Source organism: Vulpes lagopus, chromosome 12 (genome assembly GCF_018345385.1).
Source record: "Vulpes lagopus strain Blue_001 chromosome 12, ASM1834538v1, whole genome shotgun sequence".
NCBI classification, from domain to species: Eukaryota; Metazoa; Chordata; class Mammalia; order Carnivora; family Canidae; genus Vulpes; species Vulpes lagopus.
The window spans coordinates 57,832,842-57,860,729 of record NC_054835.1 but is presented as its reverse complement, the minus strand read 5'-3'; the positions used below and the strand labels follow the sequence as shown (position 1 = coordinate 57,860,729).

General features: G+C 55.0%; 1 protein-coding gene across 9 annotated transcripts; it reads right to left on the bottom strand.

The window, feature by feature from the left end:
* Positions 1-6,284: 6,284 nt before the first annotated feature.
* C1QTNF1 (C1q and TNF related 1) lies at positions 6,285-27,533 on the bottom strand. Of its 9 annotated transcripts, none has more exons than XM_041726395.1 (5): positions 27,190-27,532; positions 21,026-21,127; positions 11,933-12,098; positions 8,837-8,976; positions 6,285-8,418 (listed from the first exon to the last, which is right to left on the bottom strand). In XM_041726395.1, the coding sequence occupies exons 3-5, from the start codon at positions 12,079-12,081 to the stop codon at positions 7,868-7,870; spliced, it is 840 nt and encodes a 279-aa protein (XP_041582329.1). In that variant the 5' UTR covers positions 12,082-12,098; positions 21,026-21,127; positions 27,190-27,532; the 3' UTR covers positions 6,285-7,867. The 9 variants fall into 9 exon arrangements, with proteins under 9 accessions (XP_041582329.1, XP_041582328.1, XP_041582331.1 ...); XM_041726394.1 differs by having other exon boundaries at positions 11,933-12,095; XM_041726397.1 differs by lacking the exon at positions 27,190-27,532 and adding an exon at positions 23,488-23,605.
* Positions 27,534-27,888: the final 355 nt, after the last annotated feature.

Below are 27,888 nucleotides of genomic sequence, written 5' to 3'. Positions count from 1 at the left end.
TAAATAAACTAAATAAAATAAAATAAAATTTAGTTTATTTAAATAAACTTAATCTTTTTTTAAAAAAAGAATTTGATTATTCTATCACTGAGAAGGTTGTGTTAAAATTCCTCACTATGATTCTGCATTTGCTTTTTCCTGTTCATTTGCCTTTATGATTTTGTTATTAGGAACCTGTAGACTTTAAATTTACCTTCTCTCTTCTTGGTGAATTGACTGAGTGATCATCCTGAAATGACCTTTACTTCTAGAAACACTCTATGTGTTAATGTCTACTTTGTCTGATGTGATAGTTTTGTGGGGGGCTTGGGGGTTTTTTGTTTGTTTTGGGGGGGGGGTTTTGAGAGAGAGAGAAGGCACGAGCACACCTGCGAGTGTGGCCAGGAGGGGTAGAGGGAGAGGGAGAGAAAGAATCCTTTTTTTTTTTTCTTTTTTTTTTTTTTTTTGGAGAGAAAGAATCCTAAGCAGTCTTCATGCCCAGCATGGAGCTGACCCCGGGGCTCAATCTCCCGACCCTGATATCATGAACTGAGTCAAAATCAAGATCCTGTATTATAGTTATTCTCCTATAAATGTGTTGGGTTTTTTTAAATCCAGTATAATAATCTTTGCCTTTTAATTGGTCTAAAGTCCTATTCCCAATGACAGTATAAAAAAATAAAGACTGTTTCAAGCACACAAAACTTGGGAGTGATTGTCGCTGGCAAACCTGCACAAAGTGAAAGTGATCAATTAGTCCATCGACATCTAGTGTGATCACATATGGATTTGGTTTTAAACCTACCATTTCACTGGTTTCTTTTTCCTCCCTAGTCTACATTCTTGTTTTTCTCCTTTCTTCCCATTTTTAAAAAAGATTTTATTTATTTATTCATGAGAGACCCAGAGAGAGAGGCAGAGACACAGGCAGAGGGAGAAGCAGGCTCCATGCGGGGAGCCTGACGTGAGACTCGATTCCAGGTCTCTAGGATCACGCCCTGGGCTAAAGGCGGTGCTGAACTGCTGGGCTGCCCTTTTCTTCCCATTTTTAAATTAATTGAATGCTTTTTAAACTTTCATCCCCTGCCCCATTAGCTCGGCTGTCATACCCACTTTTACTATTACTTACTGGTTACTCGAGGGATTACTGCGCGCATCCTCCATTTACCAAAGTCAAATGTTATTTGTTACTTTTACTTACTTCCAAGACAATGTGTGGATTACAGAACACCTGAACCCCATGTATCCCTAGATTTCATGATTTGTGCATGATAAAGCAACCTAAGCTAGTTAAACAATAATCTTTTTATCACACTCACAGATTCTGTGGGTTTTAGGAACTTGGGAGGGGCACAGAGGGGCCCTCTTGCCTCTGCTGGCGTACGGGAAGCCCTGTTTAACATGCCGAGGGACTTCCAAACTGTTTTCCAAGACATATTTTTCTAATATACAGGCACTGTTTGTTTAGAATTACCACCCAGTTTACCATTTTCTCATTCCTGACCACATTTCTGACCTTCCCTCTGGGATCACTTTCACTTTGCGCAGGTTTACCAGCGACAATCACTCCCAAGTCTTGTGTGCTTGAAACAGTCTTTATTTTTTATACTGTCATTGGGAAGAGGACTTTAGACCAACAACTGTTACTTTTCAGTCCAATCCCACTCTCACCCTGCTTCCACTCCTTCTGTCCAGAAGTCGGTTGTCAGGCTCATTAGTGCTCCTGGGAAAGAAAACATTTCCCCCTTCCTGTGGCTAAGATTTCCTCTTTGTCTTTGTTTTTTTTGTTGTTTGTTTTAAAGATTCCATTTATCTATTCATGAGAGACACAGAGAGAGAGAGAGAGAGAAAGAGAGAGAGAGAGAGAGGCAGAGACACAGGCAGAGGGGGAAGCAGGCTCCATGCAGGGAGCCCGATGCAGGACTCAATCCCAGGACCCCAGGATCACACCCTGGGCTGAAGGCAGACGCTCAACCGCTGAGCCACCCGGGCGTCCCTCTTTCTTTGGTTTCTAACGGTTTTCCCACTGTGCCCGTGCTGGTGTGCTCTTGCTTTCATTCATGCTGCTGGGGATTCACGGAGTTTCTCGAGTCTGTGCCTTTGTGACTTTCAACCATCAGGTGAAAATCTCAGCCACTTTCTTCTCAAATATCGTTTCTGTAGCATTCTTCGATCCCCCCTTCTGGGACTCCAGCCGCCCACACATTGGGGTTTCTCGCTGTCCCTCCCCATACAGATATGTTCCCTACTCTGAATTTCCCATCCCTTCATCTCTCCATGCTTCTTTCTGAATATCTTCTTCTGATTTATCCTCTAAGTCACTGAGTTTTCCCTTCAACTCTGTGCAACATGCTGGCATGCTCAGCCACAGAGTCCTTTGTGTCGCTCGTTCTGTTTCTCCCTTCTGGACTTTCCATTTGATTCATCATTATTAATTAGCATTAGCTTCAAGTTCTCCTCCACAGCTCTGTCTTATCTTTATGTCCTCAAATGTAGCAAGCATAGCTGTCCTAAAACTCCGTGTAGGGAAGCGTGCAATACACACTTGTTGGATGTTTTTAGTAAGGAGGATCTCAGACCGCATGGACGGCTCGCTTGGTGGCTCAGTTGAACCGCTGGAACATTTTCTTATCTTTAGGCAGGGAGGTTGCCGAGTTATCTAGAGTATACAAACTTCTCTTCTTTGTGAAAAATCTCTAAAGTGGAAATTTCTTGTCCTTGCCTGACCATCTGCAGAAACAGAAATGGGCTCTGCTCCATTCTGCCCTAGGAGGAGCTGGTTACCAGGGCCAGCTGGTGTAGGGTATCTGAGGTCACTACGTCTTTCCAAGCCCCACTCCAGCTGCGTGGGGACATCAGAGAGAAAGGCATGGTCCTCAATTAGCTGTTCCTTGTGGAATGCTTCCCTTGGCACCTGAGTCAGCCTCCTGCATTTGCATGATCTCATCCACCAGTTGGTTCCAAAATGCTTGTTAAATAATGCTGTTGGAAGAACTAAGCCCATCCCACCTCAATGAACCCTGGACCCTGACCACAGAATGAGACCGGCTCTGAAGGTCTGGAGCTCCAGGACTTCCTAGGCCTCAACAGACAAGGGCAAGGCACTCGTGTGTGTGTGTGTGTGTGTGTGTGCATGTGTGCACCTGAGTGTGCATGTGTGTTTGTAACTACTGAGATATAATTTACACGACATACACTCTGCCCACATCAAGTGTGTGGGTCCATGGTTTTAGTATATTCACACAGTTGCATGATCACCCCTACCATCAATTTTAGAACATTTTCATCACTCCCCAAAGGAACCCCTGTCCCTGGTAGCACTCACTCCCTTCCCCCCAAACCTCAGCGCCCGGAAACCTCTAATCTACTTGCTGTCTCTACGGATTTGCCAGTTCAGGACATTCCACATAAATGGAATCATATAATATGTGGTCTTTTGTGACTGGCTTCTTTCACTCAGCATCATGTGTTTGAGGTTGATCCGTGCTGTAGCAGCTGTCAGTACTTCTTGCTAGTCGAGTACTATTTTATTGTACGGATAGACCACATATTGTTCATTTATTTGCCACCTGGTGGACATTTGGATTGTTTCCACTTTTGCTCATGAATAATGATGCCAAGGACACTCATCTACACTGTTGTCATTTCTTTTGGGTGTACACCTAGAAGTGGAGTTGCTGGGTCACCTGTAACTATATATTTAATCTTTTGAGGAAGTGCAAGACTGTTTTCCATAGGGCTTGCATCATTTCACGTTCCTGCTAGCTGTGTCTGAGGGTGACATCCTCTCTCCATCCTCACCAACAGTTGTTTTGATGACAGCCATCCTGTTGGTTGTGAAGTTGTATCTCACTGTGGTTTTGACTTGCATTTCCCTGGTGGATAATGATGCTGGGCATCTTTTCATGTGTTTATTGGTCATTTGCAATTCTTCTTCTTCTTTCTTCTTCTTCTTCCTCTTCTTCTTCTTCTTCTTCTTCTTCTTCTTCTTCTTCTTCTTCTTCTTCCTTTGCAAATCTCCTTTGAGAAATGTTTATTAAGACCTCTTTCCTGGTTTTAATTTGTTGTTTTCAATTATTAAGTTGTAAGAATTCTTTGTATACTCTAGATATAAGTCCCTTATCAGATCTATGATTTACAAATATTTTCTCCCATTTCTCATGCTGTTCTTTCACTTTCTCAGTCATGTCCTTTGAAACCCAGAATTTTACATTTTGGTGGTGTCTCATTTATCTCATTTACCTCATTTATCTATTTTCCCTTGTGCTACTTGGGTTCTGGGGTCACATCTAGGAAACTACTACTTGTTAAAAGTTCATGGTGATTCATAGCCACACTTTTTTCTAGGAATTTTGTAGTTGAGCTCTACGTTGAAGACTGATCCACTTCAAGATAAATTTTGTATATGGTATAAGGTAGGGATCTAACTCTACTCCTGCACCTGGAGGCATCTTGTGCTATTTATTATTTTCTTGTAACTATTTTTTTGTTGTTGTGTTGTTGTTGTTCATAATCTGGGCAAGAAGACCTCATTTTATTCCCATTACTATGGCCCAAAAAAACCCAGTTTGCCATCATGCCATTTGTGTTCTCGCACATGCTCACACACACACACACACACACACACACACACAAAACCCCACAGGATGGGGAGTACACGCCTCACCGCTCCCAGCCCTGGTGGTGGAGACTCCTGAAAGTTGTAGCATAAACAGTTCTCTCCTTCGGCTGAGTCATCAGCTGTTTCTAAGCCCTTTTGCTAAAACACTAGTATTTGTTTTGCAACTGAGTTTATCAGGTCTTTTCCAGGACTGTTAGCCAATTCCTTACTAGCCAAGGTCAGGGCACAGGGGAAGGAGGCTATGCAAAGTAAACAGTTTGGGGAGGGAGCAGATAATGAGGTGACAAGTATGCGATTCTTCTGAGAAGGCGTCCATGTCAGACTGCAGCTAACACCCCCCCAAAAGGCAAGTACCCCCCTTATTGGTCATGATGCCCCCAGCACCTAGCGCATGAGCAACCACAAAGCAGGAGCTGGGTAAATATTTGAAGGGTGAAAAATGCAATCAGGAAAAGAGTAGAAAGACAGAAGTGGGGGAGGTGGGGAAGAGTTCAAAGAGCAAGACAGGGCATTGTGTGGGCTCTGGAGCAAGTGCCACCTCATCTCCCACGTTGGCTTGAAGGGCAACAGAACAGGCACTACAAGCTGCGTGGGACTCTCCCCCAAGGTGGTAGGCACTTGGATGAAGCTGAGCATTCTTTCCATGCATCTTTGGGAATCGGCCTGGGCCCCTACTCCCAGCTGTGTAGAAGGCACATCCGGAGGCAGGGCCTGCCCTTTGTCTTGCAGAGAGCAGAATTGCACCGTCTCCCTGCTCCTGCCTGGCCCCAGCCCAAGGCTGAGCGTGGGCTGATCCTAGAACCAGGCCAAAGAAGGACACCAGTTGTTGCCAGCTTGCTGGCACGAGAGGGAGCAAGGCAGCTTCTGTACTGCCTGCTGGCCGTCGGATGAGGGCCCTGGCCGCTAACCCAGTTGGCAAAGCGATGGCGTGAAGAGAAAGAAACATCTGCTCTTCTCTGCTTGAGCATAAAGGAAGCTGTTGGTGGGTGTAGTTAAGCCTGCAGGTCATTGTAGTAGGTTGAATTGTATTCCCCCAAAGGTACATCCAAGTTCTCAGCCCCGATACCCGTGACTGTGACCTTATTTGGAAACAAAGTCTTTGCAGATGTCATTAAGTTAAGAATCCTGAGAGGAGACCATTCTGGACTTAGGATGGGTCCTGACTCCAATGTCAGGTGTTTTAATAAGGGAAAGGAGAGGGAGGTCTGTCAGCACAAGAAAGAAGGCCACATGAAGACGGAGTCTGGCCACAGGAAGCTGAAAGAAGCAGAGAAGGATCCTCCCCTACACACTCGGGAGGAAAAGTGGCCTGTCGACACCTTGATTTAGTACTTCAGGACTCCAAAGCTGCGAGAGAATAAATGTGTGTTGTTTCAAGCCATCGGGCTTGTAGTGGTTTGTTATGGCAGCCCCGGGACACAGGCCCCCCTGCCCAAGCCCTGCCTCTTGCCCGCTGCTCAGACTCTGCTAAGCACAGGTGCCCAGCGAGACCCTGTCCAGCTGAGCCTGGGAAATGCATTCCCATGAGGAACAAGGCAGTTTAGGGCCCAGCCTGGGCCCACTGGGTACCTGAGTTCCGGGGTGCCAAGCGGTAGGCCCCCAGGCTTCTTCTGCAGGTGGGGTGCAGGGATGGAAAGGGAAAGGAGGAAGATTTGATTCAATGAGCAAACGGAGAAGGCCGTGATGCTAAGACACATGGTTCCAAGTTTAATGTTTTCTGAAAGAGCATCGGGACAGCACAAAGCAGCAGGCGGGCGCCCTGCGCACCAGCACGCCCATGGAAACACCATTTTTCAAATCTGACCAGCAGAAGCCCTTCAGAGGGAAGGATGTACAGACCCCAGACCCCAGACCCCATCCCTCTCCCCAGGGAGAGCGGACGAATGGGTCAAGACCAAGGGTCACCAGGCAGTAGGAAGGAAGGTTCCTGTAGGGGTTTAAGGGCCTGAGCAGGTAGGAGAGGTACCCAAGCCTTGGGCATTAGTGTAGAAAGGCAGAGAAGGGCCACCGGGCCAAAGCCAGCCACAGGCCAGAGCACCAATTCCAGGCAGCAGCCACTTTGGGCACCATCTACACCCACCCCAGAGAGAGAGAGGGTTCTCACTCCAGTGATTGAGACATGCCTTCTCTCCTGGTCAGAGGGATGGTGCCCCACGGGGGCCTCCAAGACAGGTAGAGGGGGAGCCTTCCGGCCCCTTCCGGCTCTGCCCTACTCTGGGGCCTAGAGGAAGCCCCTCTGGTGTTGTCTTAGGCTGCTGGTCAAAGAGGCCTGGGGGAGAGCACGGGGGCTGCTGAGAGTGAAGCCTCTGGGAAACAGGACTCTGTGATGGTGTGCAAGGAGATTTTGTAGAAAATATTATATAACCATGACCCTGCTACAAAACGAAGGCCTCAATGCCTTCCGTGGCTGACCCGTCTGGGAGGAGGAACAGCAAACCAATGCCAAGGTGACAGGTGTGAAGGCCCACCCAGGGCTCCTGGACACTATGGGGGAGTCGAGCAGAGCCGTGCCAGGATGGATGGCTCTGCCTTGGTCAGGGTAAGCTCTGCTCCTCATAGAAACATTTGCAGACCCAGGGGCTCCTGAGGTCCCCAGCTGCTGTCAGGAGTCTATGGGTTCCAACAAGCAGGCTGCTACTCTCAGCCCAGAAACCAGGGCTGAGAGCTTGGCTGATTGCTGAGAGCTGACATTCGCTACCTGAACCCGAACCCCCTCACTGTTGTGGCTCAGTGGAAAGACCAGCAGAACCCGTGGGCAAGGCCATGATATCCCCAGGATGTGGATGTCAGTCCAGCTGTTGCCCAAGAAGGCTCATACTTGGCCTAAGAGGGTCCCCACGCCCTCCATCCTTTCCTCATGGCCCACAGCGTCCACTTCAGGTCTTCTCGAACATGCAAGCTCATGTGAGAACAGCCTCCCAGGGGGAGCCACAGGGCTTACTTTGCTCCCTTCACATACTTTAGAATTTCCCTAATTATTTCCAGCCACGGGAGCAAGGATGGCTCTGGGTCGCCCTGCCATACAGTGGCACACCAGTGGGGTGGCCCAAGGATATGTGCACAGAGGGGAGCTGGAGGCCCCGTCCTCTCAGGTGGCTGCCCGCCGAGCCCACCCAGGAGCCCGTGTGGCCGGCAAGCACAGCTGCTCTTGCTTCCCCTTCTGTGAAGGGCGTCGTGTTGAAGGCCGAAGCTGGGGCGGCGGGGCAAGGGGGCAGGGCTGGGGAGGGGCTGTAGCGAGACCGGCGTGGGGCTGCGGGGGCGGGCGGGCTAGGGCTCTGCAGCGTGCTTGACCAGGTAGCCGCTGAAGGTGATGTAGGTGTCGAACTCGTCACTGAAGATGGCATTCTCCCGCTCGCCCTTGAAGAGGCGCACCCAGACCTCGTCCTGGTCCTGCAGCTCGAGCATCAGGCTCTGGCTCTGCATGATGCTGCGGTCGCTCACCTGGGCATAGAGGATCACCACCTCCTCCCTGTTCTTCATGATGTGCAGGTAGGTCTCCTTCTGGTTCCAGGTGTGCACGTTGAGGCTGAAGAAGTAGATGCCCGGCACATAGCAGTAGAACTTGCCCATGAACATGTTGAAGTGGCCGTAGAGATTCACGAACTCCGTGTCGAAGATCACCGTCTGGTAGTAGTCGTTGCTGTGCAGAGGCTTCTTGCGGCCCACCGAGAAGGCGGCGTAGTGGTTCTTGCAGCGGTCCCCGGGGGCCCCCATGGACCCCTTCTGCCCCTTGGGGCCCACGTGGCCCCTGGCGCCCGCGGAGCCCGTCTTGCCGTATTTCCCTTGTAAGCCGCGGTCTCCCCGGTCACCTTTCTCACCTAAAGGGACAGGAAAACACGCGGGGTCGGGCAAGCTGACCCAACCTCAAGGACTGTTCTATTTTCATCCAGAAACAATCATTTTCTTCCCCTTCTGGAACGTCCTGGCAACGAGAAGGGAACATAGGGGTCTGTCCAAAAGCAACAGGCGCTGCGGCCAGGCCCAAGGCTGACTCGGAGCAAATGAACTGCAGATGCGGGGCTCGCCCGGGGGTGCCCGTCAGACCTCGCAGGGCTGCGTGAGGTTGTCCGGCCCCCGGGGCCGAGGGCATTTCAGAGAGTGGGCTGGGGGCTGGGGGCAGAGGGCCGTCTCATCCACCCTAAGGACTTCTCCTCCCCACTCGGGACAGAGCGCCCCACACCCCATCCCAACCGGGTGGGGGGGAGGGTCCCCTTGGTGGCTTCGCAGCCGTCTGACCTTTCAGGATGGTGATGTTGATCTGTGGCACCGGGATGGCCTGGTACACGGGGGTGCCAGGGTCACAGCAGCGAAAGCACCGGGAAGCAGAGGCCTCCTCGCCCTGCCTGGGGCTGTATTTGTCATGGTTTTCTTCATCTCTAAGGGAATAAAGGCGTCACAGGGAAAGCCATGAGCTCTGGGAGCTGGGACCTCCTCTCTCTTCGGCCTCCAGAGGTTCTGGTCCACCTGCGTGCCTTCCCTCTGTCCTGGACGTGCCTGACCGCATGCGCTTTCCCTCGACAGAGACAGCGTTGGCTCTTGGCGAATTCTGGGACCCTAACTGAAGGTTCAGGAAGAGCTCCTCTGCCTTCCGGTCACAGCAATACTCGTCATGGAAACAACGATTACAGAAACAGCAATAATTTGGGGCCAGGCGAGAGAGAGGCTGCTTGGAGAGGTCGGGCCCCTGGGGAGGGGTTCTAGAAGGTGTGTGACAGAGCTGTGAATCCCCGTCAATGCAACTGTGATTCTAGAAGATAACGACATTAAGCTGACTCATTTGCAAATGAAAGGGCTCGGCTAGATCTTCAGGTTCCTGGGAGCTGCGGCGGGAGACTCCACGGTCGTTTACACGCGGCTGCGGGCGGCCGGCGGCTCCGTGCTACCACCTGGCGGCGGCGCGCTGCGCTGCACGGGGCCCTTTCTGGCTCCCGCTCCCTCCAAGCTCTAGAGCTGTGACGTCGGAGACAATCACTCCATCTCAGCGGCTGGTTCCTTCTCTACCTCTGCTCCTGCTTTTGCACCCCAGACAATCCGGGAAATGGATGTGCACACGCTAAATTCAGGCCCCGCGAGCACCGGCCTCCCAGGTGGATGCCCACCTCTCGCCGGAAGGTCTCTACCTAGGGTCAGCGAGCCCCTCGAAGGTGAGGTGTCCAAGTGTCGGCCCATCACTCTGGCCCTGGAACCTTCTCTTTCCAAACCCTCTTCACGGCACCATCACAGGCTCACTCAAGAGGCCTCTCCAGCCTTGCCACCACATGCTGAGGATCACGGGGTCCTGAAGTCAGCCCCTCCCACCCCCAGCCACCACCAAGGTACCTGCAGAAGCTGGGCCCTCCGGACTCCCCATCTCTGGGGGACCGTCACCATTCTGACTGCTCTCCTGGAATCTGCCTCTCTCCACATCTCCCATTCATCCTGTTCTCTGCCTCCTCCAGCGTTCTTTCTGGAATGTCATGACATTGAAACCTCTCCATGATGTCCCCCACCCATGATAATTCCTCATGACTCCCTGTACGATTAAGAGACCTTTCCCCACCAGAATCATCTCCCCTCCCTTTCCACCCTCTAGTGCCAACTCTACTACCCTAAACCCACCTGGCATGGCCACACCCTCCTTCCGCACTTGAGATGCTCCCCAGGCCCAAGTGTCCTTCAAGATGTGGCCACTCCTCTGCTCAGTCTCCCGCCCCCACCCCGCCCCTGCCACCCCCAGCATTGTGGACACACCTGTCCTGCAGAGCCTACCGCACAGCCTTGGAGTTCCTGGAGGCCAGGACTGTCATCCGTGCCTGTCCCCCCATGCCTCGCACATGGCCAGACCAGTAGCAGGCACTTAGTTCTCACTGAATAGAAAGTGAGAGGAGGAGGAAGAGGAGGAGGAGGAAGAGGAGGAGGAAGAAGAGGAAGAGAAAGGGGAGGAGGAAAAGGAAGAGGCAGAGGAAGAAGAGGAGGAAGAGGAGGAGGAGGAAGAGGAGGAGAAAGGGGAGGAGGAAAAGGAAGAGGCAGAGGAAGAAGAGGAGGAGGAGGAGAAGGAGAAAAAGGAGGAAGAGGAGAAATGGGGGGAGGGGCAGGGGAAAAAGAAAAAGGAGGGGGAAGAAGGGGAGGGGGAGGAGGGGGTAGAGGAGAAAAAAGAAAAGGAGGAGGAACAGGAGGAGGAAGAGGAGGAGGAATAAGAGGAGGAAGAGGGGGAGGAGGAGGAGGGACAGGAGGAAGAAGAGGAGGAGGAGGGTGTGGAGGACGAGGAGGGAGAGGAGGAAGAGGAGGAAGAGGAAGGAGAGGAGGAGGAGGGTGTGGAGGAGGAGGAGGGAGGGGAGGAGGAGGAGGGAGAGGAGGAGGAGGGAGAGGAGGAAGACAGAGTGGAGGAGGAGGAGGGGGAGGAGGAGGGAAAGGAGGAGGAGGAAGAGGGGGAGGAGGAGAAGGAATAAGAGGAGGAGGAGGAATAGGAGAAGGAAGAGGGAGAGGAGGAGGAGGGAGTGGAGGAGGAGGGAGAGGAGGAGGAAGAGGAGGAGGAGGGAGTGGAGGAGGAGGAGGGAGAGGAGGAGGAGGAGGGAGAGGAGGAGGAGGAGGGGGAGGGGGAAGGAGAGGAGGAGGAGATGATGGATGTCACCTTGTCCCACATCCAATGCATTTCCATCGTGAGGATCGCCTGAGGCCCTGGGTATCGAGTCAGCCCGAAACCCAAGTGACTGAGGCAATTGAGGGCGCCAGCCTATCGCCCAGGTACCCAGCACCTCACAGTTGGTGAATGACCGTTTCCTGAGCAATCCTAAGGACTTGGTGCTTCCCTTCAAAATATTCCAAGTAGCCTGAAGTCTCTATATCATAGCGAAGGTCACATCCACGAAGATGACGCCGTTCAGGAGAAATTCATGACTTCCCAAGAAAAGCCACCACTTCTCCGCCGGCCCTCAGCAATCCTCTCCCATCAGCAACCTGATCAGACGCTCAGGGTCCCCGGACCCGCTCACAGCCGCGTCCCTGCCTCCCACCTGGGGAAGCACTCAGAGCCCCGGGGATACTCTCGAGGACAAAGCTAGAATAGAAGGACAAACGGAGTGCTGGGGGGGGGCGGGGGGGAGTCTTTACCTGGGGCTGTGGCTGCAAAACAGTACAGAAACCCAGTCCCTTTGGGGTTAGAGCAAGGTGGGTCACTGTCATCAGTTTCAGATAAGGCCCCCGGGGCCACTGAGAGGAGAAATGGCCGGTGTGTCCCCCAGGACCAGGTCCGCAAGGACCCTTCCCGGCCTCGGCTGAGGCCCCTTCGCATCCAGCCCCAGCTGCCTCGGACCCCGGGCTCAACCCACCGGGCCGCGCCTCCCCGTCTCTCACCGCTCCGTGTGGTCCAGCGGCGGCTCCTTGGTCCCCTCCTGCTCCCGCAGCTCCCGCGTGCCACGTGGCGCCCGGCCCAGCCCCGCTCCGCAGGCAAAGGTCAGCAGCACGCAGCAGGCCAGCACGAGTGTCGGCGCCCCGGAGCCCATCCTCGCGCCGCGCCCTGCTGGGAGACACACGGAGGGCCGCGGGCTGAGCGGGCCGCCCCCCGACCACCCGGCCCCCCGAGGGCCGCCACGCGCCCTGGCTCCCGCGCATCCTCCACACCCTCATCCACCGCACTCAGGTACTCTCGCATGAACACACGCGCACTCGGGTACTTAGTGCTCTCGCACTTGCACACGTGCACGTGTATACTCAGTACTCATGCACGGTAGGTGCACACATACACTCCCACTCACCCACAGGTGACACCCTGTTGCTCATACTCTGCACTTACACATTTGCACCATCCTAACACATTCACTCATACACACTCATATGCCTCAGTACATAGTCACACACCCCATGCACATATTCTTACACACTCGACACATTCTCACACTGCCACTCCCACATGCATTATGGGTATGCACACACAGCACACCTGCATCCTCGTGCACACCCGCACGCGTGTGCACGCACATCACACACCCTCACATGCGCACACACTCTGCCCCTGGAGCCTCAGCCAGCTGGGCTGGCGCTGCCCACGCCCAGCAAGCCTCTCAGGAAGGGGAACCCTCAGCCAGTGGGCTCTGCTAAGCACAATCCCAAGTGAACGTGTGGGGTCACTGTCCTGTGACTCTACCCCAGCCCTGCACCGAGGGGGTGGGTGGGGAGGGAGGCAGACATCACGCATCTCACTTAGGGACGGGCCTCGACAGTCTCTGTCGCTCAAAAACCCAACCTCATGTCCTTCAGGGTGCTCTCAGGGGAAAGCCTCTCATCCAGTATTGAGAACAGTCCTTCTAGAAAGACATGTCGGTCCCCAGTGAGCCCATTAGGGGGCAGTGCTTGGGCTTCAAATAGGCAAAACATCCCATCCCTTCCCACTGCCAGGCGGCTGCCCGGCTAACCAGGGAGGGTTTTCCACAGTCTGGAGTCAGAAGTCCCAAGTGCCTCGCTGTTTCTGCCTGGCTGGGAAACCTGCCCCCTGCAGGAATGGGTAACGGGTCAATCCCAACCCATCTTTGTTCACCAAACCACATAGTTCAACACCTAGAAGGCCCAGTGAGGACATGCAGTTCAACCCTGTCAGCTGCCCAGTGAGAAACGGAAGCCTGGGAGAGTCAGAACCACCCACCCCTCGAAGCCAAGGTGCGAGTGGGATCCGGGTCGCTGCTGGGAGGCAAATCTCCAACGGTCTCATGTCTGATTTGCTTTTTATTCTTCTTTTATGGGGATGCCTGGGTAGCTCAGTGGTTGAGCATCTGCCTTCGGCCCAGGGTGTGGTCCTGGAGTCCTGGGATCAAGTCTCGCATCGGGCTCCCTGCATGGAACCTACATCTCCCTCTGCCTGTGTCTCTGCCTCTCTCTCTCTCTCTCTATGTCTCTCATCAATGAATAAATAAAATTTTTTTTTAATTTTTTTTTTTTAATTTATTCAGAGAGAGAGAGAGAGGCAGAGACACAGGCGGAGGGAGAAGCAGGCACCATGCAGAGAGCCGGATGTGGGACTCGTTCCAGGGTCTCCAGGATCACGCCCTGGGCTGCAGGCGGCGCTAAACCGCTGAGCCACCCGGGCTACCCTAAATAAAATCTTTTTTAAAAAAATTCCTCTTTTATGTTTAAGGAATATTAACTCCCAAGACAGACTTCTTTATGTCAGTAGTTATCTACGCAGATGAATCCTCCTGTCGTTGACCATGGGAAGCCATGGACTTCCCTCTAACACCCCATTGCTCAGATGACTTGTGGCTGGTGGGACATGACCTTGTAGCTGGTAGGTCGATGTCTGGGCTTTGTTTTTTGCATGTCGGTGGGCTCGCTGCCATAGCTCTGAAGAGAAGCTGCTCAGTTAGCCCTCCTTGCTGGAGCCCCCATGCCAAATCAAGAGAACATAGGGGAGGCAGAGAGCTGGCAACCAGAGCCCTGGGACAGAAAAAGTAGGAGCCAGAGGCTCCCTGTGGATGGATCCTCAGAGATGTGATGAGCCTCTGAGCCAGGGGGGTTGCCTCCACACCTCTGCTGGGTCTTCAGTTCTCCGCATGACTCCCCACCTCATCCACTGCAGTGGATCAACGGGGCCTCCCCAACTCTGAGTTCTCTACCAAACAACCATCCCTCCCAAACATCAAGGCCCAGAGACCTGCCCAGTGACCGAGAGACCACTTGGTCCTCACTCAAAATCTCTACTGTATGTGTTTATGTGACTTTACAAAATACATATTAAAACTATCTACATAAAAAATAATAATAATAAAATAAAATAATCTACCTAGGGCAGCCCTGGTGGCTCAGCGGTTTAGCGCCGCCTTCAGCCCAGGCCCTGATCCTGGAGACCAGGGATCGAGTCCCAAGTCGGGCTCCCTGCATGGAGCCTGCTTCTCCCTCTGCCTCTCTCTCTCTCATGAATAAATAAAATCTTTTAAAAAAATAAAATAAAATAAATTATCTGCCTATCCATCTATGTAGCCATCCATCTAGCCGTCCATCCACTGATCCACCCATCATTACTCCTTGGCAGGACATGCCTGACACCCCAGTCTGTCCTCACTCTTCGGCCCCATTGTACGGCTCCCCTCATCCTGTGCTCAAGCTCCCTGCTTTGCAAACTTTAATGTACACACATATCACCTGGGAAATCTGGTTAAAATGCAGATTCTGATTCAGCGGGTCTGGGACAGCCCTCAAGTTCTGCTCCTTGTCCTCGGACCATACTTAGGATCCCAGCTTCCACTCCCCTAAACTCCTGGCATCTGTCCACCTGCACACATCCTTTCCCCCTGACCAGGAGTTCCTATTCTCCTCCTCTCTTCTATTAAAAACCAGCCTTGTAGGACCAACAGCTGCCCCAGGCACTATGCCGAGCATCCAGGCATCATCTCAATGGACCCTTCTAACCCTGGAAGTCAGGGTCGGGTCTGAGAACAGTTCCTCATTAGTAATTCTTACCCACCATGGGCCTCAGCAGGGCCTGCGGTGAGTCCTTCAAGGAGACAACACTCATTCATTATTATACCAAATTCACAAACGAGGAAGGGCAGTGGATTTGACCTCAACAGGCTGTCCTCAGACCACATCAGCATCCTACCCGGTCCTCAGGACCCAACCCAAGCACCTCCTCTTCCTTCCCAGACCCTCAGCTGGCCAAACCTCTCTGTCTTCTTTTCAGATTTTGTTTTTCCTGTTGTCTCGTTCTGCAGAGTTTTCCTTGGCCTGTAAGACTCTGCACAGCAGACCGTGACCTCCTGGTCTTGTTCATCTTGGACCGGCCGAGCATCCTGCAGCACCCTGAACTTGATCGCTACTCAACAAATGTTTGTGGAATGGGATTTTTAAAGTTGTTTATTTCCCCCTTTCTGTGTTTCCTCTGTTTTTTCCTTGGCACCTCAATAATGGCTGTTTTTTTTCCCCTCCCTTTACATGCCAAGCTTGCATCACTTGAAAGGAAAAGACGTTTTCCTTTCTTTAAACATTTCTTTTTCTGAATCCAAAGTAATATATATTCATTTTGGAAAAGTCAGGAAACAACAACAAACACACATAAAAAGCTACCTCGGATTCTTTCGTCCCCAGGGTTTCTCAGCCTCAGCACTATTGACATTCAGGGCTGACTCACTGTTGTGGGAGGTTGTCCTGTGCATTGCAGGATATTTATCAGCATCCCCAGACTCCACGCACTAGATTCTACTGACAACCACCCCCCACCCCGCCACCCCGAGTTGTGACAGCCAAAAAACGTCTCCAGGCTTTGCTGCTCGTACCCTGGGAAGGCAGAAGCACCCCCAGCTGAGGATCGGTGCTCTATGCCCAATGGGAGCACTGGCATGTCTCTTCCGAGTCTGGAAAAAAGGATTCTCTGGACCTTGATCAGAAGACACGGGGATTGGGATGCAGCCGCCTTCGGGGTGATGGTATCAGTGGGGATGGAGCCAGCAAGGAGTCGGAGGCACCAGGCTGACAAAGTGAAGGTCAGCAGAGGCTGGTGCTTCTCCTCAAGAACCTCCTCTTTGGGGCCAAAGCAAACCCTGGGTGAAATCTTTCTTTCTTCAAAAATATCTTCAGAGCCCTTTTACCAAGTCCCACAGAAAAGTCAGCGTCATGACATTATGATCATTTTAGTCACTTTTGGGCAAAAACAGTTATTGCCCAACATCCAACCAAACTTGGCTTCAAATGACTTTTAGCCATTTCCAGTGAAATGAAGTCACCTAGAGAGGGCGCGGCTTCACCCCCAGGAAGGTAACCCAGAGGACCACGCTTGCACACAGCGAAGGCAGGGCCGGGACGTGGCCCCCAGGACTGGAGCCCTCACCCTCCGGCCCACGAGGTCCAGTCTGCAGGCTGCTGCGGTCAAGGCATCTGAGGCCAATTGCAACGTGACTCAAGTTCCTGACTTGCCTTTCTCAAACGCTGTGAAGAAATTCGTTTGCCAAGATCCATGAACACCTTTTTTCCCCTACTGTCTGCCCCAGGAGGCCGGTGGCTCTTTGGCGGCTCTCCCATCAGCCCTCCCATCCAGTTTAACCTTCCCCCAACAAGGAAGAAGCCCCTTTGCGGGAGTGGGGGGTGCCAGAGGGGGTGCTGGGCCACTTACGGGGTCTGAAAACACTCCCTCGTTAATAATTTTCATCCCTTCTCAGACCTTTTATGGACATGGGGTGAATCCTTCTAGGAGACAGTGTTCAGACCTACACTGTAGTTTCCTGGGGTCTCAGATGGGTCTCACCTGCCTCCGTGTTGTCCTGCCTGTGTTTTGATGGGAACCCCCCGAGCCCGGGCACCATGTGTTTGCATTTTGCCATGACACCACACCCAGCCCAGTGCCATCTGACAAAAGCATTTATAACCAGGGTTTTCCCTCTTCCTTAATCCTCAGCGGGTGACCAGCTGTTCTGGGAGGCGAGAAGCCTAGGATCTCCCTGGATTAGAAGCTTGGAAGACAAGCCCAACTGCCCGCGCAGCTCCACAATTCCTCTCGTTGGAGAAGCTCCCAGGGGCCTGGCTGGCCCACGGGCTGCCCAGCCTTGTGTCGGAGCCCGGGAGGGAGTGATGATCCTACCGTAAACTAAATTCCCGCCCTGGCCTCAGGAAGAGGACGGTCCACGTGAAGGAGACAGACGCGCACCCGATCGTAGTAGCTTAGGATGCGGGATCAAGGCGGAAAGCGGGTACCGTTCTTGGTCCACGCGGGCTGGGGTGACGGCTGCGGGGCCACGTGTGGCTATTTCATTTTTTTTTTAAGATTTTTTTTTTAGATTTTATTTATTTATTTATTTATTTATGTATTTATTTATTTATTTATTATTTATGAGAGACACACAGAGAATGAGAGAGAGAGGCAGAGGGAGAAGCAGGCTCCCTGCAGGGAGCCCGATGCAGGACTCGATCTCGGGTCTCCAGGATCAGGCCCTGGGCTGAAGGCAGCACTAAACCGCTGAGCCCCCCGGGCTGCCCTGCTATTTCATTTTAAACTAGTGAAATGGGATCCCTGGGTGGCTGAGCGGTTGAGCGCCTGCCTGGGGTCCGTGGGGTCCTGGGATCGAGTCCCGCATCAGACTCCCTGCACGGAGCCTGCTTCTCCCTCTGCTCGTGTCTCTGCCTCTCTCTTTCTCTGTGTCTCTCATGAATAAATAAATAAAATCTTAAAAAATAAGATAAAATAAACTAGTGAAACAAAACTAGAGAAAATTCACAATTCGGGTCCTCGGTCACGCGAGCCGCATTCCGAGCCCTCGGGAGCTCCTGTCGCCGGTGGCTGGCATGCTGGACGGCGCAGGACAGAGCGTTCCCGTCCTGGCAGGAAGCGCGATCGGACCAGCCGGTGTCAGTGAGGCCGGAAGCGGGGCTAAGAACAAGCAGCTGGCCAGAAATCTGGGAGTCATTTGGGCTCCTTCCTCTCATGCATCCGCCACATCGGATCAGTCACCCACCCCCTGTAATATCTCCCGAAAGTCTCTCCCCCTCTCAACCATTTGCCTCTACGTGATGCTTTCCAGGAGCTCTGGCTGGGGCCCAGACCTCAATACACCCAACACAAATATCTTTGTCTGGGCTTTCCTGGGGCCTGGACATCACCCCAAAAATCTAACACGCGGCTCCCAAGGAAGCCTGGCCTAAGACAGGACTTTGTCCCACACCTAATGACTTCTAGGCCAAGAATGCAACTTAGCGTGGCGGGCGAGCACTCCTTGTTTCAACGTGGCATCAGCCATGCCTGCAGCCCGGCCACCCCCTCTGCACGTCTGCTCCTGCCACCTCCTGCTCCCCGGCATCCTCCCAACCAGAAAGGAAGCCCTGAGGCTGCCCCTTCTCTGCTCTGACATCTGGTGGCACTCCCCTGCTGAGGAGCTCAGAGCTCTCCAGCTGCTGCAGGAAGTCTCCTCGATTTAGATCCTGGCGTGCCTGGGAAGGAGAAAGCACCATGTTGGGGTGTCCCTCTGGCCCCGATGACCGGCAGGCAGGGTGTTATAACAGGTGACAACTGCCTTCCTGCCCCAGAAGCTGTTCATCACGCTCATTTTCCTCTTACCAAACCCTTCTGGTGACGGGAAGGAGGGAAGCAGAGTGACGAATGACATTTGCTCACCAATTCCAGGGGCCCATTTAATATCTAATTTCCCTTCCATAGCAGGGCAGCCCAACTGGTCTGACCCTTCCTGCTCCTCCCACCCCCGAGCCCTATAAAGGAGTCAGCAGTGGATGCATGAGGATCCCCTATTAAAGGAACTTTGAGGGCAGCCCTGGTGGCTCAGCAGTTTAAGTGCCGCCTTCAGTCTGGGGCATGATCCTGGAGACCCGGGATCGAGTCCCACATCGAGCTTCCTGCATGGAGCCTGCTTCTCCCTCTGCCTGTGTCTCTGCCTCTCTCTCTGTGTGTCTCATGAATAAATAAATAAAATCTTTAAAATAAAAATTTAAAAAAAGGAACTTTGATCAGTTGGAGGTGAACCCGGGAGTCCTGCTACCCATGCCACTTGCTGAATCTCTCTTTTCCTTTCTCCCACGAGCTGCTCTCCGGCTTAGAGAAAAAGGATTTATTTCTTAAGGTTTCGGGGTTTATTTGGTGACCTCTAAAGCACATGGTCAGGGGGAGAGTTGGAAGCTTCCGGGGCTACTTACAGGTTAATGAGCAAGGGCTCCCTTTTCCCTGCAGAGCAGAGCGGCCTAGCTCAGGACAAAACAGTGCAGAAAAGAGAAGGTGAGAATTCCCCACTGCCACCACCCCCAACCTAAAACATCTCCATCTCTCCTGGGGCCACCGAGCCTCAGCAAGGACAGGCTCACCTGGCGCCAAGAGCGGGCACGGTCTTCCGCTCGGGCCACAAACAGCGAGGCCACGTGGGCTGCAGGCGTCGGGCCTCCGGGGGCACCTGGCCAGCCCAGCCTCCCCAGCTCCCAGCCCGTCCCAGAGCTAACAAAGGCCTCCTTGACTGGAGCACTGTCCTTAGATCACCTCCCAGCTGTAAGGCCTTGGGCTGCAGGCTCGCCCCTGCTGCAAGCAGAGCTGCCGGCTGCCCTGGTGCCCTGCCGCGAGCGCGCTCCGCAGGTGGCTTGGCCCAGGGCCCACTTCCCCACAGCAGGGACGCCCTCGGGGTCCCAAGACAGAGGGAGGAGAGAAGCTGGGAATCCCAGGGCCTGCGCCCCGCCACTCTTGCCCCTTTGCCAGCGGTACTGTCTCTGGTTCTTCTGGGGCCTACGCATCCCCCCAACATCTCACAGACGCCTCCCCAGGAAGCGTGGCGGAGGACAGAACTCTGCCCCCACCGAATGCTTCTAGGTCGCAAATATAATTTAGCTCAGCATGCGGTCGGTGCAGGGCCGGCCACCTCCTGTGTCCCGGCTCCGGCTCCGTCTGTCTCCGAGCATTTGTCCTCCACCATCTCGCCCCCCTCAAGAAACAGGTGTCTCAGGGGCGATGGTCTCCGCGTTGGCTCCTCCCTCTCGAAATATACTTTTCTGTCACTTTCTACGCTGACAGCTCTCCGACCTTGGTCCCCGCGCCCTCCAGGACAGCGGCCACTAGCTCAGGGGGCCAGTTAAATTCATTAGACTTAAGCGACACGAAGATTTCGGGTCTCAGCCGCACCAGGACACTTCAGGTGGCCACCCTCTCGGGCAGCACAGCCGGAGAACATTCCCATGACGGCGGAAAGTTCCACGGGACAGCTCGGGTTGTCTGCCTTCTGAACACCTGCTCTCCGCTCTGCCATGGACCCTCGAGCCCCAGTTACCTCCGCTCCTGTCCCCCCACCATACCTACTTCTGAAGCATCAGCCGCCGCTCACGTGGGGGCCTCGGGGCTGGAAATCGGGGGGCCCTGCAGACCCTACCTGCCACCTCTCGTCCATCACGCAGCCTCCTGAAGGCCTCCAGTCCTCTACCCCCCAGCTGGGCACCACCTCTTTCTCAGCGCCCCACCCACAGCTCGCTCTCTCTCTCTCTTTCTCTCTCTCTCTCTCTCTCTCTCTCTCGCTCTCTCTCTCTCTCCTGTGTCTTCCCACCTGCTTACCAGAGGCCCCTTGCAGAACTGCCAATCCCAATTCCACCCTGGGCTTAACAGGCTTCCCGTGAAAATAAGGAAAATGTTTAAACCTGGAGCTTCACCACCTGGCTCCCGCCTCGCCTCTGGCCACCTCGCCGCCCGACTCCAGCCATCTGGAGCTGCTGGTGGCTCCGCTCGCAGGCCCAACACTAACCGCAGGCTCTCCCAACACTAACCGCAGGCTCTCCGGTCTCTCCGTCCCTTCCCCCACCACCCTCCCTGTGCACAGGTTCTTCAGAGCCCAGCCTGAGGGCACGCCTCCAGGAAGGCACTCCCCCAGCGTCCTGTAGGATCTACCCCCTGGGGACCAGGGGCCCCTCCCAGGAAGCTGTGTCATCTCTCACGCGCATCCCCCATGTCTGATGTCTGATGTCCCACTTTGATTGAACTCCATCCACACTCACCTTTCAGCAGAGCCAACGCACAAACAGGGCTCCAGGATCCTGCACGTCTTGCGGGGGGCCTGGGGCCAGGGTGTTCAAATCTCTGTCTAGCTCAGGGCGGGGCTGTTTGGGGAGAGAGGAGGGAAAGGGAGAGAGTGATCCAGGGTGGGCTCCAGAGGGCCAGTGCAAGACTGAGTCCCTGCGTGCCCATCCAGCCACGTTTCCCTCAGAGGCTCCTCAGAAAATCTCCTGCCTCCTCAGGGCTATGACCCCCTGCCTCCTTCAGCCAAGGTTACAAGCCACCTAACCAGGAGATGCTTTGTGCTTCCTGGAGAGGCAAGAAAACAAACAAACAAACAAAAAAATAAATAAGCGGGGAGGGGCAGCTTCAGGCAGCCTTGCCAATTAGTGACCTCTGTAAACAGATGACTCTTTGCTGACGCCAAGAGATGTTCCTGATGAGTGAAGGTCGGGTTGAAAATACACACACATCATGCACATCACGCTCAGCCGCCGAGATCTGAAGGCCACCCACCTGGCTGCTAACAGCAATTATCTCTGGGTGATGAAAATAGGGATGTTGGCCATTTTCTTATTTTGGCTTCTCTGATTTTTTTTCCCCCTCTCTAACAGTCACATATTTTCTTGCATTAAATACACATTATTTTCCACTTAGAACAATGACAAAGAAGCCCCACCCTGGGGACTCAGAGAGCGTTTAGTGTATTCCAGGGGATTTGAGTCTATGCAAAGAGAAGGATGAGGCATGAGGGGTTTGGGGACTCGCAGGACCAGGACCACATGGAGAAGAAACCGACCTAGGGCTCAAGTCCTGGCTTCCTGCACCTGCATTTACTGTCTGCTGCGTACCCGGTGGAGAGCTGGGTGACAGGGACACGGTGCAGCAGCGAGGAGATGCAGCCTCTCCCCATCCCACTCCCTGCCCCAGGAGCGAACACCCTGGAGCTACAGTGGATGGATGCAGGTTAGGCCAGGGAGGGAGGGCCACCTGACCTGGACCAGTCAGGCCTGGTGGACGGATCACATTTTCTATGAGGGGGATTTGTTCTGTCCTTGCCAGACCTCTCCCTGGTGGTACTTGCTCTTGAGGCCCTGGAACTGAAGGAGATGAAGCCAAATCCTTGAGCCCATCCTTAAGAATTCTGTGCGAGGGCAGCCCCGGTGGCTCAGCGGTTTAGCGCCGCCTTCAGCCCAGGGCGTGATCCTGGAGACCCTGGATCGAGTCCCATGTCGGGCTCCCGGCATGGAGCCTGCTTCTCTCTCTGCCTGTGTCTCTGCCTCTCTCTCTCTCTCTCTCTCTCTCTCTCTCTCTCTATCTCTATCTCATGAATAAATAAATAAAAATCTTTAAAAAAAAAAGAATTCTGTGTGATGGCCAGGCAGGTTAGCAGGCCCAGGAGCAGCCCCGGCACTTATCAGAGGTTCCTTCAAACAAAGCCCTGCTACCACTGACCAGGCAAGACCCACCATGTGCCGGGCTCTGGGCACTGTGCTCTCCGGATGCCGTAGAGCTTGACCCCTACAACGCACCTCGACTTCTCAGATGAGCGAATGGGCTCAGAGTGAAGGAGCCACTCACCCCAGGCCCCACAGGAGGGAGGTGGGTCTGGCAGCAAAGTGCCTTCCACCCCACCTCAGGGGGCCTCCAGACGCCAGGGAGGCAGGCTCATCCTGCCAAACCACAGTCCAGCGGGCGCTCCCGTCTTTCCGGGCATCCACCTGCGTAGCTCACTCAGCTAGAGCTGGAACGGCAGCAGTGGTGTTTGGCCCTGAGGGATTTATCCACCAGCCCAGCCTTGCCATTCATCCATTCAGCAGATTACGGAGCACCTATTCAGTGTCAGGCAGGGTACGGTCCGGTCCGTGACAACCATCGTCCCTGAAGCAGTGTGCTAAGATCTCCCTGTTGCCAGGCTCCCATCTTAAAACCCATTACTGAGTTTAATTCCTTTGGATTTAAGCACAGAATCACGAGGAACCCCCGTCCCCTCACCACTACCACCACTACCACCACCCCATTCCTCAAGATGGAAGAGATGTGGCAGGTGTGGCCCATTGAATGTGCATTTTTAGGGCCTGGCGTTTGCCAGGTAGAGAGAAACAGCCCATTGGCGAGCTCTGAAAAGGAGAAGGAGTGAGAAGACCATGTCTTGCAGGAAGGGCACATGGTCCCACCCGGCCCTCAGAGCTCTCTGATGGAGACAAGCCAGCTAGAACACTGGGCTGCAATGGGACCTGAGGCCAAGTGCTGCTAGCAGGAACCAATGGTGTAAAGGATTGATGTTGTGATGGGGAACAGCATGGTGGCCCCGTGTCTGCCCATCCTAGGGGTGCTGCCTGGAGATCAGCCTCGGGTAGGGCCCCTAGTGGAGGCTCCTGCAGAGACAGAGCTGGAAGCAGGAGAACGCAGGAGCAGAGAACGGAAACAGAAAGGGGAAGGTGGGCGCTGGGCTCCAGCTCACCTCCCTAGCTGCCGGGGTCTAGCTCTGCTCGCTCTGTGAGGACCATTCTCAGGGGCTCCTCCTACAGCCACTTTACAGGGCCACGGGTCTTGCTCTCGTAGCTATCCCTTTGTGGGAAGGAGGGTGTCCTGAATGCCAGACGACCTGAGAGCCCCAGGGCCACCCCAGACCCACCCAGACCCACCCATCCCTCACCAGAACCCACTTTCAGACTCCTCACAAGGAGAAAGGGCCCATGTGTTTCCGAGCACACCCCATTCCCCACCTCTACAGACCAGCCCCCGAAACCTGCAGGGAGAAGTTGCCGGGTCCAGCCCATCTCCTGGCCTGCACATGCCTGCAAACCCACCAGGGCTGGCAGCTTTCCCAGGTGAGGTCCCTTCCTTCCCTGGTCCCCCGGGTAGAGGGCGGCTGGTCACCAGATGTCCCTGCTTGGGGTGGGAGTGCAAAGGGTTTGGGGCATTCCCCAAGCATGGCTTTGCCAGTGGCCAGCAGCAGCGTTCCACGGAGCACAGGTACCCCCAGCTCCCCCACTGCCTGCCCCGCCTGTCGCCCTCTTTTCCTGTCCTCTCCTCCCTCCCTCTCCTCCCACCCAGCCTCCTACCCGCAGGCTCCAGCTCCGCTAACTCCTGTTTCAAGGAAAATCCGTACAGGAGCCAGGGAGATGGTCAGACACCAAGGCCCAGGCTGGCCCACAGCCGTCCTGACAGCCATCCTGAACAGGGCGGGACGCCCCAGGACGACGCTGCCAGGCCCATCCACGGCTGGAGAAGGGCTGACTCCAGGGGCCTGCCGGGCAGGCCACACCCAGCCCCCCTTGAGCCCAGTCCTGGAAAGAGGCGTGGGCAAGTTTGAGTGGCTGGAAAAGGATGCCGGGAGCCCTTGTCTCCTGCTCACAGGACGGCTCCCCTGCAACCTCGACAAGAACCCAGAGGTAAAGATGCTCCCCATTCCCCCCAGAGGCTCAAGAGCTCCTGCCGCGGCTCGCCGGGAGGCAGGAGGAGGATGGGCAGGGGACGCGGGCCGCCACAGCACAAGTGCCACTGCCCGGCCTGCAGAGGAGGAAGGGAGCCGGCGTGCCCGCCTCCGCACAACTGTGGTCGAGGGCAGAACCGACGCCGCCAGGCCGAGGACCCAGCCGCAGATTCCCCTGGCAGGGGCCCTGAGAATCCCAAGGCCCCGGCTCTCTGGGCCGCCCCACAGAGTGGGCGGGAGCGCCTGGGCTTTGATGATTCTGCTCCAAATGGCTCTCCCAGGGGGCAGCCCGCTCCTCGCATGGAGCCAGGAGTAGTCAGGGAGAGACCCACGGTCCTGTCCAGGGGACGCCTTGGCTCACCCGACGTTCAGAGAAGGCAGATTTCAGCAGGTAAAAACAGGAAAAAAAAAATTAATAACCCTAGGCCCACGCAGTAGTTACGCCACCAAGAACGAAGTGCCCTGGGGGACCATCACCTCCACCTAAATATCTGTGAGCTCTCGGGGCAGGGAAGCGAGGTGCTTCTGAAACACCCGCTTTCCTCCCCAGTGGCTCAGCAGAGTTGCCTCAGGCACCAGAGGACCTTTCTAGACCTCTTTTCCTTTGTGAGCTGTCACCACCACCCTTGCCCCAGGGCCTTGGAGCCTGGCACCACCCCCCTACCCCCTTGCCTTCCACTCGCCCCCCTGCTCCAGTACGGGGGTCCCACACACGGGGCCAGCCCCCTGAAGACAAAGCCCCCAACAGCAAGCTTATGTCCGGTGAGGACGCCCAGCAGCGCGACTGTATCTACAAAATTCTTTTCATCTTTGTTTTGATGGGTGAAGTTCAGTGCCAGAATATTTGGTTTATGAGTCATGCTAATTACAGCTGGGGGGGGCGGGGAGGGCCAGAGGCACCAGTAACAACAACAGAAAGAAGCACGTTCTGAAAAAAAAAAAAAATTGTGCTGTGCTGGTTGCCCTGAATAAGGAGGTTTAACATCCCCGGATGTTAAAGGAGTGAAGAGGGAGCCGTCTGTGCACCTTTCTGGGATCACGTCCGCTCCTCAGTACCCACCTGGGAGGGTCCCCTTGCTGGCTGGCTGCACCTGTCCTAGGCGGGCTGTCCCACCCGAGACCTCCTGCATCTCTCCCTGACCTGTTGCTCACTGGGAGCACTTTCCTTGGCTCAAGACGGGAGAGGGAGGAGAGGGTGGGGTGTCTGGGAAACAGAACCTGGCCGTCCTTCCTGCCCCTGGGCACTTTCTCCGAGGACAGCTGGGAGGTGGATATTTGCAAACTTGAGAAGCTCCAGTCCCAGCCTCAGCTTGGACAGCTCTGCACCCTTGAGCAAATTATACCCCTTCTCTGGGTGCAGAGATGCGGGTCCTCCGAGGGGTCCTCCTTCTACCGCGCGTGGGCAAGTCATGAGCCTCTCTGAGCTCTTCAGGGGTGAGAGTGTCATCAACGAGAATCCACATCTGCTCAGCACGTGCCATGCGGGACAGACACACGTGCATGTACGCGCGCACATGGCTGCCGCTTACCCTAAATTCCTCTGAGCTCTCAGGTCAAGACGGAGAGTGGGCAAGGCAGGTGGGACGGGATAACTCAAGCCTCGGCCCCCATCTCCCCTTCCCCTGTACTTCTTCCCTCCTCTTGGTGGGGACATTAGGCAGGACCCTCCCTGCAGCTAACACAGCAGTCAAGTGCATCTGTTTGTGACCTTGCACGTGGAGCTGACTGCGTGCTTTCCTGCACTATTAAAAGCAAAGGCCTAGCAGCCTTGGAGGACCTCACATCCTCCCCCCTGGGGACCCAGGATGTGGCCAGCAGTTGAGAAAAGCTCAGTTTCTCAGGACACTCCTCATTTTGAAACCGTGTAAAGAGGCAGCTCCATGAGCCGAACTGCTTCCATTCCTGGAAACTCAGAGAGATGGAAGAGACAGACGAGTCACGAAGGGAGGTAGTTTCCTTCCTCCTTTCCAAGTGGACCAGGAGGGCCCACAGAGGACACGGGGCTGCTCAGGGATCTGCACGCTGAGAACCAGGCGAACACGATGTGGGTGCCCAGGGCACGTGGGGAAATCACACCTGTGCCCGGGGAATGCCTAGAAGACAACGTGGCACGTGGTGTCTCGACACAGAGAGGCGTTTGAGGTCCAGGGGCTTAAGGGCAGCTGGGTGACCGTGGCCCCGGGCCAGAGATGGTTCTCAGTGATGCAGGCAGCTCGGGAGGGTCCCCAGGGGAAGGGACATTATTTTCCCCTGTCTAGGCTGAATCCAGGAACACCAAGGCCATTAGATGTGGGGGCCAAAGTCCACATTTCCTGTTTTGTGTGGGGGTCCACACTGGCCTCAGGCAGGGCGAACCTGGCTCTCAGGTGATGCAGGCACTATTGGGGCGGGGGCCCCCACTTGGTACACAGGGGACTTGGGTACCATTCGCTTTTCTCTCACGCGTAGAGAAGTGTGCAGCAAGGTAAACAGCCCACCACGGAGAGAGGAGGCGCCGTCATTCCTATTCCTGACAGCGCCCGGCTGCCCCTGCCCCCCACCCCGTCCCAGCGGGAGACGGAGACTGGCGGCGGCTCCCCACCGCACCTCCGGGCTGCCCGCCCGCCGGCCGCAACTCCCGGTCTTTCTGTCCCTTGTCACAACCGCCACCCGGCCCCTCCCACTCGGCTGGAGCCGCGGAGCAGGAGCGAGCGCCCGCCCGTCCTGCCCGCCACAGCCACCACCTACCTCCACGGCGTCCTGCGGGGCCTCTCGTCCCGGGCTCAGAGCATCTCCTGGCGGGGCCTCCTCCCAGCCAGGTCGGGGGAGAGCGGGGGGGGGGGGGGGGGGGGGGGGGGAGGTCCTCCGGGAAGAAGGTGCAGCAAGGGGCGCGGGCGCCGGCCTCGGGTCGCTGCCTTCCCGGCACCTTGACCTCCTCCGATCCGAGGGCCCTCTGGCCAGAAGCGGAAGCGCGGTTTCTCGAAAGTCAAGGAAGAGACGAAGAAAGCGGGACGGCTCGTAAAGAGCAAACCCCAGCCAGATGTGAGCGGGGCCGCGGAGCCTCCAACGCTCCCAGCGCATATTATCCAAACAGCAGGCGCCGAGGATTAACTGTGTGTGTGCCCGCGGGCAGGGGAAAGCCAGGCCTGCCCTCCTCCTGGCCACCCCGGGGAGGCGGCCCAGGCTGGGGGCGCGGGCGGCCACTCCCAGTCCCTGGAGGCCCCTCCAGGTGTGCGGGCGGCTGGGGGCCCAGGACAAAGAGGGCCCGGAGCCCCGAGTCGCTGGGTGGTAAGGGATGTGTGCCAAGGAACCCGGGGGGCACTTCTTGCCAATCCTTTGGGATCTAGTCCCCAGTGGCAGACGTGAGACACTTTCAATCAGAGGTTCCCACCTGGGGTCTGGGAACCACACACAGGTTGTGGAGAACCTGTGACCCGCCCCCCCCCC

Coding starts and splice junctions, on each gene's coding strand:
- C1QTNF1 (XM_041726398.1), bottom strand. CDS start 12,081: ATGGGCTCCGGGGCGCCGACACTCGTGCTGGCCTGCTGCGTGCTGCTG. Junction 8,977..11,932: donor CCGCTGGACCACACGGAGCG/GTGAGAGACGGG, acceptor TTATTCCCTTAG/AGATGAAGAAAACCATGACA. Junction 8,419..8,836: donor CAACATCACCATCCTGAAAG/GTCAGACGGCTG, acceptor CTGTCCCTTTAG/GTGAGAAAGGTGACCGGGGA.